The sequence below is a fragment of the Microtus pennsylvanicus genome, chromosome 3 (assembly GCF_037038515.1).
Source record: "Microtus pennsylvanicus isolate mMicPen1 chromosome 3, mMicPen1.hap1, whole genome shotgun sequence".
NCBI classification, from domain to species: Eukaryota; Metazoa; Chordata; class Mammalia; order Rodentia; family Cricetidae; genus Microtus; species Microtus pennsylvanicus.
The window spans coordinates 109,991,459-110,011,524 of record NC_134581.1 but is presented as its reverse complement, the minus strand read 5'-3'; the positions used below and the strand labels follow the sequence as shown (position 1 = coordinate 110,011,524).

Sequence of the window (20,066 nt, the reverse complement as noted above, 5' to 3'; positions counted from 1 at the left end):
GGACTTGAACAATCATGATTAAGAAGCTTTGTAGTCCACAGTAGATGAAGTAGAGTTCCATTAAACTAAATTCCTCAAATCATCAACTTCATAATAGCCCTAATGTAGGTCTACCCCCATCCCATTTCTTCTACTAAGTAATCTGAGGCTCAGCGGCTGATTCAGTAAACTGCAGGACCAGGATTTCATGTTCTCACCATTTCTTTGACTGATTTCCCTAAATGACGCCAAGTCCAGATCCCAAAGTCTCAGAGTTTCATTACAGTGAGTAATCTTGAGTGATTTCCAGGTCAGGGCTTGGGATCACAAAAGCCCCAAGTGACTCAGAACAATACTTGATAGACTGAATACTCAGTACCCGAGTTCTGAAACTGAGAGTCCCTACATCATAATCCTGAGCTTTTAAAGTGGCCTAAACAGTCCCATTTCTTCTGTAAAGTTTAAGTTGTCAGTGCTAAACAGTGAAGGTCAAGTGATTGTTAAGCATCCAACCCAGGTCCCAGATGTTCAGTTAAAAAGAGCCAGTAACCAGATTTCTCCTTGAAGAAGAGAACTCTGGTTTTGAATGAAGGAAACATTTCAGGTTGCTGAACCATACAGCAAGGGTTTTTCTGCTCTATCTATCTATCTATCTATCTATCTATCTATCTATCTATCTATCTATCTATCTATCATCTATCTGTCTATCATCTATCTATCTATCATCTATCTGTCTATCATCTATCTATCTATCATCTATCTATCATCTATCTATCTATCTATCTATCTATCTATCTATCTATCTATCTATCTATCTATCTATGTTTTATTGTTATTGTTTCATTCTAGTGATCGCTTCTCCTTGCTAGCTCTCCTTCCTTACATTCAGTGACATTTCATCAGAAGACTTTCCTAGACCCATGGATTGGCTTTAATCTGCATGCAACTGGCTTGCACAGCAACATAGTGCCAGTCGTGTAAGAGCTACCACATTTAATCTTTTCTCTTTTCTACCTCATCCTTTTTTGCCTCACTTCTGTAGGTGGAGGCTGCTCATTCATTCCCTGGCCTGAAATAATCACACAGAAACTATATTAATTACAACACTACTTGTCCAACAGCTTGGTTTCTTATTAACTAACTCTTACATCTTAAATTAGCCCATTTCTATTATTTTGTATTTTACCACAAGGCTCATGGTTTACCAATAAGGTTTTGGCCAGTGTCTGTCTCCTTTGGTGACTACATGGCATCTCTTTGACTCTGCTTTCTTTCTCCCAGCATTCAGTTTAGTTTTCCTGCCTATCCCTATTCTGCCCTGCTGATGGAGGAAGGTCATTGGCTAATAAAGAAGCTGCCTCGGCCCATTTGATAGGCCAGCCTTTAGGTGGGTGGAGTAAACAGAACAGAATGCTGGGAGGAAGAAGAAGTGAGCTCAGACTCCTTAGCTCTGCTCTCTGGGGCAGACGTGATGAAGCTCTGACCCAGGATGGATGTAGGATAGAATCTTCCTGGTAAGCGCACCTCGGTGCTACACACATTAATAGAAATGGGCCAGGCAGTGTTTAAATGAATACAATTTGAGTGTTGTTATTTAGGGGCATAAGCTAGCCAGGTGGCTGGGAGCAGGGCGGCAGGAATGTAAGCCTGCAGCTCCTTCAACACCCTGCCACAGGCCAGAGCAGTTTCTTTATCAACCAATGATAATAAAATATATTTACAGCATACAGAGGTAAATTCCACATCACCTCCCATTTTCTGTCTAAATTAAAAAGGAAGGTTTTAACTTTAATATAGCAAGATTACATACAACAAAACAGTTATCAAACAAGAATTATAATTACAATATTTAGCCCATTTACATTTGGCAAATTAAGCAAGACCATCTATTATCTATCTTAGCTTTTTGACTCTAAAGTTTTATATCTAATCTATCTTTTATAATTATAACTATTTTTCTTCGACTCCATCAAAGACCTCAGAAAGATATATTATAACCTAAGTTAACAGGAAGTGTATTTTTAGCAACTTCCAAAACTCTAGAATTGACAGACACATCTTGTTGCCTGAACAGTCACTCAAATTCTTCTGTAGCAATGGGGTATCCATCTTCTGCTTATAGGCACATAGTGTCAGGCAGACTTTTCCACAACGGAGAAAATTTCAAAAATAGTTCTGCCTATTTTGGCAGTTTGTCAGCACTTCTGTGTCCTGCAGAATGTCTGGCAGACTTTTTCATGAAGCAGGAACCCTGAAGGACTGTCTCATCTTCTTGAGGCAACATCAGCAGTCATTTTTTTGTGGTTCCTGCATGTACAGTTCATACAGCATACCATCAAGCAGAGCAGGCAAGAGCAGTTTCTTACCAAATGGCTAACCAACTCCATAATGAGCCTCTTCAATGCCCATCATCCTCTTGAAGTAGATTGGTGCTACCAGGAGCAGATGTATCTCATTGTCATGAAAAGTCCTATAAGTTCTTAAAACATTTGAGTGATATATTCTGAAGGCTCTGAAAGATTTGAAGAATATCTATCCGAAATTTGTCTCTGTATATTTAGAAAACCTAACTAACATGACTACAAGTTTGACTATTGTGAATGATTATCTATTAATCTGTATTTTTAACTATATATTACATTTTTAGATGAGCTGCAAAACACAATACCTTATTCAAGAGTAGAAATACATATAACAAAATTGACCTTAAATTTGTATCAATAGACCAAGATCCATACCAATGCAAAATATTCATATCTATATCATATTCCCATTTAAATGAAAACAAACATTTATAAACAATATTTGGGAATTTCAGTGTAGTTATCTCTAAACTGCTTCTTGCTTTTTGTTGGGCAATGTATTTTGAGGATTTGCAGAGACTTTTCAGGGGGTCTTGTTCCATCAAACCACATTAGCTTGGAAGGAATACACAGGTTCTCATCTTCTGTGGAAATAAAAGCAGAACCTCTTTAAGGAAACATATCCTTAGACTCAAATTTTGAAGTCAAGATGCCTTCAAAATATATATGTTGGTTTATCTTAGCAGCCCCCATAATTAAATATCTCTCTGTACTCAGCTCATTCACAGTCAAAAAATTCAAAGAAAATTCAGTAATATACATAATCCAGACTCTCAGTATATATTTCATCTTTATGTGACTTGTTTTTATACTCTATTACTTTTTTCAAGTTTTATATTTATTTTATTATCTTTACTTCTTTAATCTATGACTTTCTGTACTCTTTTATATTACTGTTTATACTTTTTTCTCTCTCTCTCAAGCCTACATATATTTACTGTGATCATTTAGAGGTTTTTTCATTTGAATTTATCTTTGTTTTATGTGTATCTGTAATAATTCTCTGAGGACCAACTCCACAGCCCTGCCTGTTGGATCTGCCCAGTTCAACATGGTGGAGGCATGTTCACTGCCTCTCAGAAGTAAGTGTACTCCAGGGTTGCAGTGGGTCTATGTCACCATTAGGCAATTTGTAACATGCTACCCACAGACCCCAATTATGTGTTTGGCATCCTGAAAGAGCCAGAGCTATTTGTGCAACTATCATGAATCAGGAAGTCTTCCCCTAAAGGAGCTGCACAGCCTTTGTTGACAATATTGAGTCAGGAAGACTTTTCTTAAAGGAGCCACTGCTTTTCTAGTTGCTGCCAACAAACAGAGTCCATCCAAAAAAAGTTCAGCTACCAAGAAGCTGTGTTAAACTCTGTTTTTATGTGTGTGTGTGTGTGTGTGTGTGTGTGTGTGTCTAGAATTTCATTTTAAACTCTCTCAGGCTTTATGTGGATGTAGTTAGCCCCATAATGGGTGTCAATTTGTAGGCAGAAGCTGCTCATTTGTTTCCCCAATGCCCCGACCTGAAATAATCACAAAGAAACTATATTAATTACAACACTGCTTGTCCAATAGCTTAGGCTTCTTATTAACTAACTCTTAGATCTTAAATTAGCCCATTCCTATTATTTTTTATTTTACCACAAGGCTTTACCTGTAAGGTTTCAGTGAGCATCTGTCTTCTTTGGCAGGTACATGGTGTCTTTTTGATTCAGCCTTCTTTCTCCCAGCATTCAATTTAGTTTTCCAGCCTAGCTCTATTCTTCCCTGCCACAGACCAAAGAAGTTTCTTTATTAACTAATGATAATAAAATATATTCATGCCATACAGAAGGGAATCACACTTCCCATGTGCTGAGCACAAAAACTAGAACATTCTGGTGTATATATTTCACAAATAGTGGAACAGTTAGACCAACAAGTTTTCTCCTGGAGTAAAGGCACCTGCTACCATGTTCGTAAAACTCAGTTTGATACCTGTAACTCATATGGTTCTAGAAGGAAATAACTGATTCATGTCAGTCTTCTTCTGACTTCCACATGTGTGCTGTGACATGTGCATCACACACACACACATATACACATACACCCACATACACACACAACCTGAAAGGAAAAATATTTGAACTGCTGAATGACTGAATTAATGCCATTGGTAACTTATTTTTAAAATTATACTGATTGTTGAATAAAGGTACTCTGCAAGATTGGTTTCAATAAATGGAAGCCATATGCTGCTTGATTTAACTTTCTCATTCTTCATAGCTATATTTGCCAATACACAAAAGCTCTGTAGATAGAATCTTCTGCATTGGGTCCTTGGATCTAGCCCTGATGGGTGGTAAAGGTTGACAATGTAAGAAATGGCTCTAGAGTCTAAGCAAATGAACACTCAATCTCAAGGTTGTCTTTAAGGCAAAAAATATTGCTTCTTCAGAAGGGTACATAATCAAGTTGAACGAAGCAGGCAAGAACCCCAGTATGTGCAGTGTGTAAGTATGTATGGGGCTTCTACCAGGTTTTTATTCCTAATGCAAAGGGGTCTCATGCCTCACTTTGACTGATCAGAACTTCAGTTCATATCCTTACAAGATTGGCTGGTTTAAATGATGCAGTTGAGAAGCAGAACAAATTTTTTTTCAGCAGAGTAAGCAACCTTTAGCACATATTTGATTTCAAGAAGTCATGACCCTGGAGGAATTAGAATTTCTCCCAAGCAGCTTCTTTAATTGTTTTTTTTTTTCTTTTTCTTTTTGGTTTGTCTAACTCTTTGATGGAAAGGACAATAAATTTTGTCGTTCATGGCTGTTCTTGGGAAGCAGCATCTCCAGTGTAGGCTCCTCACAGCCATTACATCAAATCTGAGACATCAGACCACCTCTTTCTCAACTCAAGAACCCGAATTCTTCACCCAAAGTCTCATATGAATATGAGCAAGGACTTAAAATTCATATGGACTAATTTTGTTTTGGAGGCTCACTTTTAAAAAAGATAATGGACTTGGCTGAGCTTGGATGTGGGTGTCTTTCCTAACAGAGCTCAGAAGGGTGAGAAATGATGACACACCAGTGACTCATAGTAAAAGTTCCCCTGGCATCCTCCCTGAACATATTCTCTCCAATCATTTCTGAAGGGGATCACCATGCAAAGTTAACTTCACCATGGAGCTTGGGCTGGTGTTGTTGAGTTGGGCCTCCTGTTCCCCTCTCCATCCTTGCACTATGCCTAGAGTTTGGTTGAAAAAAATCAATGCAGACCTGTGTAGATTACATCATTTGGATCATTTATTTTCTAGTACTGGTCTGGATTCATTCTATGGGAGGGACTTGTGGCTCCAGAAAACAGGAGAGCGAAGTCCTGGTCTCTGGCTCATTCCTCAAGGGAATTCTCTGTTCTCTCTCTGTCTCTCTCTGTATGTGTACACGCACATGCATGCATGTACATGTGCACACACACAAGTTCCTACAGAATCCAAAAGAGAGTGTGGAATCCTTGAGCCAGAGTTACAGGTGTTTGTGAGCCATCCAATATGAGTGACAAGAATGGAATTCCTGCCCAATGCACACACAGTGTGAGTGCTCTTACCTCTTGTCCATCTCTGTATTTCACACTTCTGATACCTGGCCATCTCCATATATCACTTTATACTTGCACCTTCATTGTCCTGGTGCAGGTACCATGTTGTGCTGGAATTCTCCACACTCCAAATGGCCCCTTCATTAAATCCACGTTATGCAGTGCACCCTAATTTTTTGTCCTGGAGCCTGCCTTATATAGATGTTATTTGTGGGATGGGAAAGGACCTGCAGGACAAACACAGGACAGAATGAAAGTCAAGGTTTCAGGCCATGGGAAAATCAAAGCCAGTTGAGTGGAAGCAGAAGAAAGAGTTGCTACCTAGAAAACCATCTGGGGATCACACAGGTTGGTGCATTGTGAAGGGGGATGGCCACAGGCTTTGTGTAATGTGACGTTCAGGCAAGAAGAGCAGAACACACTGGGAAGATATTGAGTCTATATTTAAGGGTTAAAAAAATCTTGAGGGTGGCATTAAAAACTCCCCAGTGAGTCTGTTGTTTTCTTCAATGGTATGAAATACCATGTTTATACAGCAAGTCACATTGTGCCTTAGCCTGTATGTTTTGCTTTTTTTTCTGCTGTAGCATTGTACATTGTGATTGTTTGCTGTGGGGTTAATGCAGAGTTTAAAGCCATGGACTTTGTTCCCATGGAAGATAGGAGCTGCTCATTTGGCAGTTACATTCTTGCGCTCACAGAACAACACACTCCCGCATGTGTGAGTTCACTAATGAATAAAGCGAAACAGTTTCTGCTCCCACAGGATCAAGGCAAGCATCTCTCTAATATTTATTACTTCCTCAAATCCAAAAGAGGACTGGAATACATAGGGAGTAAATAGACACATACAAACAGAGTTAGTACTATGTAATTATAATAAAATTATATCTGTCATTCATCCTGACCAACGATGATTGCAAGCTCACTTCCTATATTGATCAACAGTTTTCAAATAACTAACTCTAATTCTTCCATGGAAAAATTGCACATGCAATAAAACCTAGATTCCCAAATCTCCTTCATTCCCTTTTCCTAAGCTGAATATACAGAATCTGCTTCTGTGATTACTAACTTTCGCTTTAGTAAATAGGTATCTGCTTGAATTTACATATTCACAAGGATCTTACAGAAAAAACTAAATAGCAAACAACAATAAGAACAACAACAAGAAATGCAAGCTAAGCAAGGCACTTACGTGGGGCTTAGTTGTCCAAGAGCACTTCCATTTGATAAAAGCACATCATCTCGGAGCAGGAAGTAGAGAAAGCGACCGCACATGCTCTGGCCCCAGTGCGCAGTCCGTTCTGCTCAGCAGCTAATTCACATCGCTGGCCTTTTCAGCTGAGATGGATTATTCCATCTCTCACTATCTGGGGCAACAGGCACTATTTTGTCAGAGAAAAGAATTACGGAAATGAGGTATGTAAAAACTGCTTTTCATAACCCAATTGAGAACTGAGCATCCTGGGAGGTAGGGGTTAGTTTGGATTGTTTCCTAGAACTGTTATTTTATATTGTAATGAAAAAATTAGAATAGAGATGAAAATGTAGATTATTAAACTTTTAACCATGTTAAATATTGCTGAATGGATAGAAAAATTGCATGTGAGCAAGAGAGGAAGTGTGTGTGTGTGTGTGTGTGTGTGTGTGTGTGTGTGTGTGTGAGTGTGTGCATGTATACATACTGAAAACAGAAGAGCTGGTTTGTCAGAATGACCTTGCAGTTGAAATGAAAATAGCTCTTGTTGACACGGTGCTACAGCTGAGCAGTTGTTTTCAACGGGTGACTGTTCCAGGCTGTTTTCTAAAACAGCTCTTGTTGACACAGTGCTGTGAACGGAGCAGTTGCTTTCAATGGGTGATTCTTCCAGGCCAAGTCTTCTATTAAGATCCAGTTCTACAGGACAGCTCTATAAAATCCATTTTCAGAGAGTAATGTGGCCCATTAACATATTTTAAATTCCCTGAAAGGCTGAAACACTCCTCTTTTAAAAAGCTGATCTACCTACTTTGTATTTACAGCTGAAAGTCACAGATGAAGCAACCAGCACTTGTGAGCAAAACTCAAACACAAAAGCAAAGCAAAGCAAAGCAAAGGCCAACCCTTCCCATGCTTCCTTGCACTGTGGCTGGAATGAGCAGGGGAGGAGGGAGCAGTGGGCTCCTCCAGCACGGATGGGCATCTGCTGCCTCTCTGCACTCAAGTTGGGGACTAGCTCCACCATGTGTGCTCTTACTGTTCTAAGGACATAGAAAACACCTACGGAAACATTCTATACTCCATTTTTCTGCTGAAACAACATAAAAGATAAAATGCAAAGCCAGATTTTTGAAATGAAAATGGGTCAGAAATTAGTGTCACTGCTTTTCAGGCATTGTGGCCCAGCCACCAGGCTAAGACAGCGGCTTCTCCCTGGAAAGCAGCTTTTACTTCCCATGGGAAGTAAAGCAGAGAGAGGAAGAGCCCATGTCCCAGGACTAATGCCTTGCCAAAATAGAACATGGCATTTTGTTTTAAATAATAGTAAGATAATAAATTGCTATTTTAAATTTTAGAATGCATGTATCTCTACTATGGCATATTCTAGTTGAACATCAACTTAAACATAGTGTATGAGCAAATAAAACTATGGGAACCAAGTGAAAAAAATTAGCGATAAATGAAGGTACTAATAAGATGCTTTCCTTCTTTAGGAAAACAAAATCCTTCTGGGCTAATTATAATGGATTATTAAAAATTGCTGCGGTCCCTGACTAGCTTGCTGTGGGATCCGCGGCAGCAGCAGGCAGTGGGCAGGGGGTCCCAAGAGCAGCCAGTCCTAGTCAGGGACTGCGCATGAGACCATGCTGCCAGTCTCCAAAGGTGGCTGATCCCTGGCAGTGTACCCAGAGGTGAGCCATGTGGCAACAGGTGAGAGACAGATGGAGGCATGCCATGTAGAGTGAGGTTGGATATTTATTTAGTAGTTATGGAAGGGAAGGGAGAAGGGGAGAAGAACAAACAGGGAGAGAGAGAGAAGAGAGGAGAGAGAAAGAGAGAGGGGGGAGAGGGAGGAGAGACTGAAGCTGCCTCTCTAAGAGGGAGCTGGAAAAAAGAGACTAAGGCTACAAGCAGGAAGGAAGACCTGCCTGCCTCGGTGGATGGGGGAGGGAGTGAGAGTGGCTTGTCTCTTAAAGAGACAGAACAATCATTACATTCCCATCTCTTTTTTACAATAAAAAAGCAGGAGGTTAGGCATCACAGGTTAAAGGAATTGGGGCAGAGGATTCTTAAGCCTTCTTCCTGCTTATTTGTGGACATCATCTTTGGGGGGAACCTGAGAAGGCTGGGTGCTGGTCACATCCTGACATAGTTGGTCTCTTTGCTCCTGTCTGGTGTTTGTGGTATGGAAATATCTGGTGTCTCTTACACCTGTTTAAGGTATTGGCAGAACAGAGGACAAAGTTAAATTAAGGAAAAAAATTAGGACCAGGGAATTGAGGGGGATGTATCTGACCTGTTTAAGGTGGATCCTTCAATTCGGCTCCCTGGAACTCACAAGAATTCTTTGGGTTTTTGAAAACAGAAGTTTTAGACATATATATTGTATAAACAGTAGCATATTTATGTCAGAATGACTGTGACTGATATTTTTGTGCAACAAAAAGTATTTTAAGACTATTGAAGGCACTATGAGAGAAAAGTTTGATAACTTGTATTTGTCCTCACACCTTTATAACTTGTAGGTCTTGTATTTGTATTTTACTGAAATTTGTTTGGTGAGGCTGTCCTTTTAAACTGACAAAACCTCTCAGCTGTCAAACTGCATCAGAGATCTTTGAGAAGGATAAAATTTTACTTGAGTTACTGATTAAAAAATAACAGAGAACTTACTTGGTTGGCACCTAGAGCCACTCCTCAGGGTCCTCCATGGTCACTGAAGGTTGTATTTGCCTTTTGCTGTTTAGTGCAGGGCCTGCCAGGCTCCAGAAGATCCTGTGGGCTAAGAAATCTGTAGGAAGGCAAGCCTACCTTGACCTGAGCACCTAGCCGGTCAATTCCAGCTATCCTGTCCACATCTGGAGATCTTCAGTTTAGACAAAATGCAGTTTTGCCCAGTGGTTAGCACTTGGCAGTTGCAGTGAATTGCGGATGGATTTTGTTGTGTGCCCATTTGTTTTCTGTCTTCTTCAGAGAAAATAGAGTGCTGTTGCTAGGAGCCAACCTGTCTCTTTTTGTTATGAAAAGTTTTTTAATAATTAAATATTTAAATGCCATATTTTTTTAAATCTCTGAGCAGTTTTATCAGGCAAAATTACAGTATAAAATCTGTCTGGAGAGCTGGGTCTGAGCTTGACTGTACTGGCTTTTAACAGGTAAGATTTACATTTGTAAAAAGACAGAAAGAAGAAAAAGCTGCTTGCAATAGAAGGTTAACAGCAGAAATGACAATAGTAGAGAATATCTTAATATATTTTAAATGAGGGTTGGATTAAATATAAAGTATTTTTGTAAGAGACTTAAATGTACATACCAGTTTAAAACATGAGACTTACTGTTTTTGTAGTCTGAAATGAGATGCAATAAACAGACAATTATAACATTTAACGGTAAACATGGGTGCATTTAAGTTACATTTATGAACATACACACAGAGTGAACAGGAATTGGGCAAAGTGGATGCTCTTGGTGGGTCCTACCAGAGACATGCCACTGATTGTCCAAGACTCATGACAGGACTGTCCCTCCATGAACCAACACTTAGTCTGAGGGTAGAAAAAACAAAGAAATGAGCAAGGATTCAAGGCGAACTATGCTTCTCAGCAGGGGCTGCAAAACGTAGACCCCAACAGAGTTAGGATATCAGGATTTCTGTCAATCCAGAGTTTCTCATTCAGCCACACCAAGTTACACTTGGTGACACAATTAGGTCATATTAGACATGGCTCATCTACAAAAATTTTTGCATTCATTTTCCTGTGAATTCCATAATTTCATTTTCCCTAACAATTGAATAATAAGTATCCAATCACATAAATATACCACAAATATGTGTTTAAATAATAATATGATTACATTATTTTCTCCTTCCCGTTTCTCTCTCCAACCCCTCCTATACATTCCTTGCTCTCTCAAATTCATGGCTTCATTTAATTATCATTTGATACATGTACACACACATGTATTATTAAATACATAAATATAACTGGTTTAGTCTATATAATGCTATGTGCATGAATATGATCTCAGGGATGACTACTTGACATTCCTTTTAGTTACCGTTCTATTGTTGTAAAGAGACACCATGATGAAGGCAACTCTTATAAAAGAAAGCATTCAACTGGGAGTTTGCTTACAGCTTCAGAGGTTTAGTTCATCATCATCATGGTGGAAGTATGGTGGCAGGGAACATGGCATCAGGCAGGTGGGTAAGCAAGAAGGCAAGGTGCTGGAGAAGTAGCTGAGTTACATCCTTGTCCGAGAGAGAGAGGGAGAGAGAGAGAGAGAGAGAGAGAGAGAGAGAGAGAGAGAGAGAGAGGGAGGGAGGGAGGGAGGGAGGGAGGGAGGGAGGGAGGGAGGGGGGAGGGAGGGAGGGAGAGAGAGAGAGAGAGAGAGAGAGAGAGAGAGAGAGAGAGAGAGAGAGAGAGAGAGAGGTGGGGGGGAAGGACACTGGGAGTGGCATGAACTTTCAAAACCTCAAAACTCACTCCCAGTGACATACTTCATTTAGTAAGGACACACCTACTCCAACATAGCCATACCTCCTAATCCTTCCCAAACAATTTATCAACTGGGGACTGATCATGCAAATATATGAGCCTATGGGACATTTTTCTTCAAGCCAACGCATTACATTATTGGAGAACCACTACAGAAGAAATCCTTCCCACTGGGAAGAGCATTTTTCCTGCTCTCAGCATTCTCCCGGTCTTTGTCCAGAGTTGAGGCTTCATACAGGAGCTTCCCACTCCCATGTTAGCATGCCTGTGTGTTGTCCTTGTCAGGTCTTGTTTGGGCAGCCATGTTGATGAGACCTCATGGGGAGACATGTCTAGGAGACGCAATCTCACATCTCATGCCTTGTTCCTTTGGTTCTCCAATCATTCTGACTCCACTTCCATAACAATCCTTGAGCCATTCATCATTTGGTGGACATCTAGGCTGTTTCCACTCTGACTACTGAGTTTAGCAGCAGTCACATGGGTGAGCAAGTATCTCTGTAGTAGAATACAGAATTCTTTGTGGAATGGGTCAAGGAGTGGTGCAGCTGGATCACATGGCGGATCTATTTCTAGATTCTTGAGGAACAACCACACTCTTTTCATAGTGACTGCACCTGTTTGTACTCCCACTAACAGTGAGTAAGTGTTCCCCATTCCCCACACCCGCACCAGAAAAAATCCTGTTTGGGCTAATGTCTACTGCCTGTGAATATTTTTTCATAGAAACAAGATCTGTTTTGATATGATAATCCCCCCCCGCAATCAACCACACAGATCTACCTCCTTATATACAAGAAAATCCCCAGTCATGACACAGGCCAAGAGAATCTAAACAATCCCTCATTAAGACTCTCTTTTTAGGTGACTGTAGGTTGTGATAAGCTGACATTTGAAATTAACCATCACAGTGACCAATAGCCTTTTCCAACGGTTTACTATATGCAGTTCAGAGATTCTCATTAATATCTCTAAATGAATGACACAAGAAAAATGGTTGCACTCGCCACGGTCCCTATCTTGGATTGGATAGTGAAGCTCTATGAAGTACTTATCTTCCTTAAATAAGAGGTTCTTAGAATTCATTAACAAACAAATTCATGTTCATCTTATCAGCTAGTAGGTCTAGAGATGCTGAGGCAACATCTAATATACTTGAGGATTGCATTAGGTGGATGACAGGTCATTTGGCACAAGAAAATGCTCTTAATATGATTTCTTGATGGTTTTTCTGCCTTATTCCAGCCGGGGTAATGAAAACAGACTGACTCACCGGCGGCAGACAGTTCTTCGTGAGAAGGGAAGAAGGTTGGCTAATAGAGGACCAGCATACATGTTTAATGATCACTCGACAAGCCTGTCTATTGAGGAGGAACGCTTTCTAGATGCAGCCGAATATGGCAACATCCCAGTGGTGCGGAAGATGCTGGAGGAGTGCCTATCCCTCAACGTCAACTGTGTGGACTACATGGGCCAGAATGCCCTGCAGTTGGCAGTGGCCAATGAGCACCTGGAAATTACAGAGCTGTTGCTCAAGAAGGAAAACTTGTCTCGAGTTGGGGACGCTTTACTCTTAGCTATCAGTAAAGGTTATGTGCGCATTGTGGAGGCAATCCTCAACCATCCAGCTTTTGCTGAAGGCAAGAGGTTAGCCACAAGCCCTAGCCAGTCTGAACTCCAGCAAGATGACTTTTATGCCTATGATGAAGATGGGACTCGGTTCTCCCATGATGTGACACCAATCATTCTGGCTGCCCACTGCCAGGAATATGAAATTGTGCACACACTTCTGAGAAAGGGTGCCCGGATTGAACGGCCTCATGATTACTTCTGTAAGTGTACAGAATGCAGCCAGAAACAGAAGCATGACTCATTCAGTCATTCCAGATCCAGGATTAATGCCTACAAAGGCCTGGCAAGCCCAGCGTACCTGTCGTTGTCCAGTGAGGACCCAGTCATGACAGCTTTAGAACTCAGCAATGAGCTGGCCGTGCTTGCCAACATTGAGAAAGAATTCAAGGTAGGTCATCGATAGCAGTACCATCACCAAGGGTAACTGCTAAGTTAGATCTATAAGCAGCGAGCTGCACAGTATTAGTGCAAGATGTATCCAATTCCTGCCAGAGTTTGGCAAAGTTCTGCAGATGCTGTCATTTCAGCTATGTCTGAAAGAATGGACTAAAATTTGGAAGACTCAGAGTGAGAGAAAGTATGATGTTGGCTAGGTCAAAGTCAAGGTGTGTTTCCATGTTTCTGTGATGTGCTAACCACTGTACATTTGGGGATTTTATGGAGATGTGTGTGTGTGCATGTGCGTGTGTGTGCATGTGTATGTGTGTGCGTGCATGGGTATGTGTATGTGCGTGTGTGTGTGGCATGCATGGGTATGTGTATGTCCGTGTGTGTGTGTGCACATGCATGTGTATGTGTGTGTGCATGCATGTGTGCGTGTGTGTGCGTGCATGTGTGAGTATGTGTTCATGTGAGCTTGTGCAAACGTGTGCATGTCCACATGTGTATATGTGTGTGGAGGCCAAAAGTTGACATTGGGTGTCTTCCTTCATCATCTCTACCTTATTTTGTAAGACAAAATCTCTCCCTGAACCTGGAACTTAGTGATTCCACCTGTCTGCGCTCCAGAAATCCACCTGTCTGAGGTGCTGCTGGGGTTACAGACATGTGTCAATGTGTACAGTTTTTTTTAACAACATGTATGGAATTCTTAAGGTCCTAATTCTTGTGAAGCAGGGACTTATTGATTGAGCTTTTTCTAATACCTAATTTATGTTTCATTCAACAAGTATATTATAATTGTTGCTCTAATGATCTGCTTTCTATGAGGCATTTTGTATTTAGTACAGCCCTGAGTAGATATTTTTTCTGTTTTATCTGAGAACTGGGGGAATAGGAAGGTTTAGTAGGACTTGAATTCAAAAGCTAGCAAATGGCAGAGCTGGGATCAGAATACAGCTTTCCTCTAATTTTCTGCTTCTTTCTCTTAAAACATATTGTGTCTGTGTGTGCACTGGGTCAGAAAGATAAACAAGTCACAGGTTGAGAGACAGTAGATATATGAATAAACACGACATAAAATAAAGTATGACTGCAAGGTTGAGCTTTGACCATTGTGCTATAGAAGTTAAGGAAAAAGATGAAATTCTTACTAGGCTTCAGCCAACTGTCGTGGAAGGTGACACTTCCATGCGTGGAAGAATCAATGGGATGTTGAAAGACCGAATGAGAGAAAAGAAGCAGAATAGTCTCGTACACGTGAGTGAAGCAGGCACGTCAAACTTGAAGCAGACTATTACCAGAGTGGCTGGGGAAAGACGTGGTATCAGATCCAGCCATTGTCTGTGTGGTCACTGCCACATCTGGAGAGGATGGAAGCCCTGATTCCCAGCCAAAGAGCACACACACGCTGCAGACCTTCCTCTGTGGAGTATCCAGTCTGATTGTGTTCAGTGGTCCTTGTTAATACTTTATGTACCTCACTGTAGCTGGCCTCCCTCTCAAGAAAGGTGTATTCCTTGGCAATGGTGGAGAATGAAGAGGGGAAGTACATTAAAAAGATTCTGATTCTCACTTGTATATTTGAGCACACATGTGAACTGATACATTTTAATGCTAGTCCACATGCATCTCTACCACAGAGCTTCCTCTTTAGCAGGTGGTGGAAAGTGGGGAGACACACACTACTCAGGGTTTAGAAATAGGCTAATCATTAAAGATCCCTTATTACTTAACACATATGACATTATTTTCTAAAGGAATGAAATATCTTACGAAAATAAGCCTCAGAGAATAATGTGAGATCTTGACTATTGGAAGCTTAAAGTCAGAGTTAAGATTGACAGTAGACACAAAATGAGTAAACAAGCAAGCAAGCAAACAAACAAACAAACAAAAGCCACAAACAGAAATCCAGTGTGAGATGAGGCCACTTGTTTGTTTCTGGCCACCCAGACCCGAAATAATTAAACAGAAACTATATTAATTACAACAATGCTTGGCCAATCACTTAGGCATCTTGCTAGCTAATTCTTATATCTTAAATTAACCCATTTATATTATTTTATATTTTACCATGAGGCTTGTGGTTTATAAAGAAGGTTCTGGTGGGTGGGCGGGTGTCTTTTTCCTCTGGAGGCTACAGGGTGTCTCTTTGACCCTGCCTACTCTCTCCTCCTCTATCTGCTTGGAATTCCTGTCTTGTCCTATTATACACTGCAATAGGCTCAAAGTGGTTTCTTTTTTAACCAATGGTATTCACAGCATACAGAGGGGAATCCCACATCAGTCCAGTATTTTTGTTTTAATACTGTAGAAGAGTGAATTTTCCTGGCTGAAGTCAAAGCTCAAATCAGAAGTCAGAGTTCAAAGGAAGAAATCAGGACAGGAGGGCCTTGTCAACAAATACATGTCCCTGGGGTCCCAATTTACTTTTTGTGTCTCTGTATGTTTCTGTGGGCTATGTTTATAAATTCTATTCTGAACCCCTCTACCTCTTAGGTTGCCTGTAGTAATGCAATGACTCCCTTAATGCACCTCAGTTCCCTTTTCATCTCCTTTAGGCAGCAAGCCCTGTCTGCAACCTGTAATTCTGGAGAGAAAGGGTTTCTGTGGCTTTGCCAGCTCCATTATCCTCCCTCAAGGTCTGTGCACTGACATGCACATGGTCCCCCAGATGCCTGTGCACTGAGATACACATGGCTCCCCAGATGCCTCTGCTGCAGAAGGAGGAAAGAGAACGGCAGAGAAACTATCATCATGTCTATTTTTAAATCATGGCTATGTTCTGCTGTATAATGGTTAAAAATTTTGGGCCATTTGCCTGCTTGAAAGATAAGTGTCCTCCAAGAAACTGACTGGGTTGAAAAGTAGTATTTGTTAGTATTAAGGTCATGTGGCTATTATTAGACCTTATAGGGGAACAAGGGGTGTCACTTACTTGAGATCTAGCCTGCAAAGCAGAGTCACAGCACCAGGAGCATAGAGCTGATGTCCTGACAAAAGAGGAAGGAGAAAATGTACTCTTTTTGATATTTATGAATTATTTTTAAGGAAATCCCAATCTAACTTCATGACACAACAGCAATTACTAGATCGCACACTGCAGTACCACCTCCTACCTCAAGTGTCTTTAGGAGACCAGACACTGCTGTACCATCTCCTACCTTACGTGTCTTTAGGAGACCAGACACTGCTGTACCATCTCCTACCTCAAGTGTCTTTAGGAGACCAGACACTGCTGTACCATCTCCTACCTCACGTGTCTATAGGGGACCAGACACTGCTGTACCATCTCCTACCTCACGTGTCTTTAGGAGACCAGACACTGCTGTACCATCTCCTACCTCACGTGTCTTTAGGAGACCAGACACTGCTGTACCATCTCCTACCTCACGTGTCTTTAGGAGACCAGACACTGCTGTACCATCTCCTACCTCACGTGTCTATAGAAGACCAGACAATGAGGAACTGGATCCTACTTCATGTGTCTATAGGAGACCAGACAATGAGGAACTGGATCCTACTTCATGTGTCTATAGGGGACCACACAATGAGGAACTGGATCCTACTTCATGTGTCTATAGGGGACCAGATACTGCAGTACCATCTCCTACCTCACGTGTCTATAGGAGACCACACAACGAGGAACTGGATCCTGCCTCACGTGTCTATAGGGGACCAGACAATGAGGAACTATATCCTACTTCACATGTCTATAGGAGACCAGACAATGAGGATCCGTATCCTACCTCTTTGTCTATAGGAGACCAGACAATGAGGAACTGTATCTTACCTCACGTGTCTATTAAGCAGCAGCAGGAATTCAGATACAGCTATACTTTAAATCCTTCTTTTTCTTTCTTTGCATTCTCCAGCAAAGCTTGCTGGTTGCATATGGTATGCCTTGCTTGTGTAGACTCAGAAAAGAAGTAAGACACAGTACTTGCTGGAAAGATACTCAAATCAACACACAAAAAAACAAGTAGTCTTTCTATGCACCGCCATGCAAAACATGCTGAGAAGTAGGTCCTGCACACACCACATTGACAATAGTCTCAGAAGACATTTCTAGAAACAAGCCTAATCAAGGAGGCGAAAGACCGCTGAAGAGAAGACTTTGTCTGAAGAAAGAGATTGAGGAAAACTCTAGAAAATGAAACCTGTCACGCTCATGGATTGATAGAATCAATGTGAAGAGCTGGCCGTTCTGCCCAAAGCAGCTCGCAGATTCACAGCTGTGCAGAGAGGACTCGGGGATGAGCGCCCTTAGTTGATTATGCAGTAAAAATTCACTAGTCCTAGAAACATCCATGCAAGCAGCACAGAACTGATCCACCAGACTGAATTAACATCTTTATTCATTTAGTGTATGTAACAACAACGGTTAATGCTCCATGACTTGGGGAATGTGAAGGGTAAATAGAAAGGTAGGAAAACGGAGAGGGTGAGAAAATTACATTATTATATTTTAATTAAATAAAAATGGGAAAATACGAGAGTCTGTTGAAAAGAGAAGTGTAAACAAATATGCAGCAAAATTCGGCCTGTGTCTCATTCTTGTGCAAGGCAGGGGGTTTCTCTCTGCGTTCCTGCTCAAGTGTGCAGTGAACAAGGAGAGAAAGTCTCCTCTCAACAGACTTTAGGCCCGTGATAGTTCACAGTTAGAGAAAGAGCTTTGTCAGGACAATCTGCATCATGAGGTCTGTTACACTAAATCTAGCGTGTGCCTGTCTCCTTCCTTGTTCCTTCAACTCCACAGCTGCAGTGGGATTTAAAAGAATAAATTTTTGAAGACTGTCTTCAAAAGCGACATTAAGTGAAACGGGGCTACTACTAAGGCTGAACACAACAGGAGAGTTAGTAGCATCTTGGGAAGTGTCTTTCCTTAATTCTTGTTTGAGGTCGTATGTAATTTACTTTTGCATTTCCCATAGGGTAGTGTCCATTTCTCTTTTGTCCTTCTCACATCAGCTATGACAGAGCTGTGAGCAGTGTGTCTTTTAGTGACTGTTATTGTGAAGACCAGGGGAGGCCCAGACTGAAACTTGATCCCATAGCATAGCTGGGCACCTTTCATTATCTGGAGAATAATACTCTGCCCTAATCCTGATCTTTAGGTGCATTTCCCCTTTAAGTTTCCTAGCTGAGTGAGACCATGGCATCCATCATGGTCCTGCGGTGTGGGATGGCATCCAGCATGGTGTTGGGGTGTGGGATGGCATCCATCATGGTCCTGCGGTGTGGGGTGGCATCCAGCATGGTGCTGCGGTGTGGGATGGCATCCATCATGGTCCTGCGGTGTGGGGTGGCATCCAGCATGGTGCTGGGGTGTGGGGTGGCATCCAGCATGGTGCTGGGGTGTGGGGTGGCATCCAGCATGGTGCTGGGGTGTGGGGTGGCATCCAGCATGGTGCTGCGGTGTGGGGTGGCATCCAGCATGGTCCTGCGGTGTGGGATGGCATCCAGCATGGTCCTGCGGTGTGGGATGGCATCCAGCATGGTGCTGGGGTGTGGGATGGCATCCAGCATGGTCCTGCGGTGTGGGATGTTTTCCCTCTCACTCTGTTTTAATGGAGTCTGCCTAGCTGAAGCTGGTCAAGGACAGCCAGTTTCACGGTCACTGAGAGGTCACTTGGCACACATGGAGCTGTTTGGCATCCATCACTTATGAAGCTGTTCTCCAGAGCAGTGTTGTTAAAATACAAACTTGTCTACTGGCACCCAGAACCACAAGGTTTCCCCAGTGTTTTCCCCCTTGTGACTGACAGCACGTGAGAGTTTCAAGGTGGAGGAACTGATTAAGTTTGCATTGCTGGTAAGATGACTGTAACTGGGAAACAGGTTGTTGTTTTTCCATGATGTATATGGGAATGGCATCTGCCCTGCTTACCTGTCATTTCCAAGTTCAAAGTAAGAAAGGAAAGATGATGGATGCAATGTCCTCAAAGGCAACGAATGAGCTTGAGGCCAAACATATTTACATCAAGGTAGGGTGCCAACAGTTATTTAGTGAATGGTTTGGTACACAGTATTTACTTTCAGCAAATTGTATGACAATCAAATGAGATTATATCTACCTGCTACACAGCAGGTTTTGATAACAGGTGTCTTAATTAGGGATTCTATTGCTGGGAAAAGACACCATGACCATGACAATCCTTATAAGGAAACATTTAATTGGAGCTGAATTACAGCTCAGAGGTCTGGTCCATTGTTGTTGTTGTGGGAAGCATGGTGGTGTCAGGCAGATTTCCCACTGGAGAAAGAGCCAGGAGTGTTACATCTGGATCCACAGGCAGCAGGAAGAGAGAGTGACACTGGGCCTGGCTTGAGCATCTGAAAATGCAAAGCCCACTCCCTGTGGCAGACTTCCTCCAACAGGGCCACACCTACTCCAACAAGGTCACACCTCCTAACAGTGCCACTCCCTATGAGCTTATG

At 41.7% G+C, this 20,066-nt stretch overlaps 1 protein-coding gene and 2 long non-coding RNA genes across 5 annotated transcripts in view; 1 reads left to right on the top strand and 2 right to left on the bottom strand.

Annotated features, from left to right (window-relative positions):
• Positions 1-20,066, top strand: part of Trpc6 (transient receptor potential cation channel subfamily C member 6) — a 121,674-nt gene that overhangs the window by 61,045 nt on the left and 40,563 nt on the right. For all 3 annotated transcript variants that reach the window (XM_075966837.1, XM_075966838.1, XM_075966839.1), the window contains one exon: positions 12,858-13,632. In XM_075966837.1, coding sequence (XP_075822952.1) covers positions 12,858-13,632 — 775 coding nt within the window. The remainder of the gene's footprint in view (positions 1-12,857; positions 13,633-20,066) is intronic.
• On the bottom strand, positions 1,734-4,096 carry LOC142847293 (uncharacterized). Its single transcript, XR_012910139.1, has 2 exons — positions 3,988-4,096; positions 1,734-2,926 (listed from the first exon to the last, which is right to left on the bottom strand). It is a non-coding gene; the product is annotated as an uncharacterized LOC142847293 (long non-coding RNA).
• On the bottom strand, positions 5,946-7,852 carry LOC142847292 (uncharacterized). Its single transcript, XR_012910138.1, has 3 exons — positions 7,598-7,852; positions 7,108-7,297; positions 5,946-6,136 (listed from the first exon to the last, which is right to left on the bottom strand). It is a non-coding gene; the product is annotated as an uncharacterized LOC142847292 (long non-coding RNA).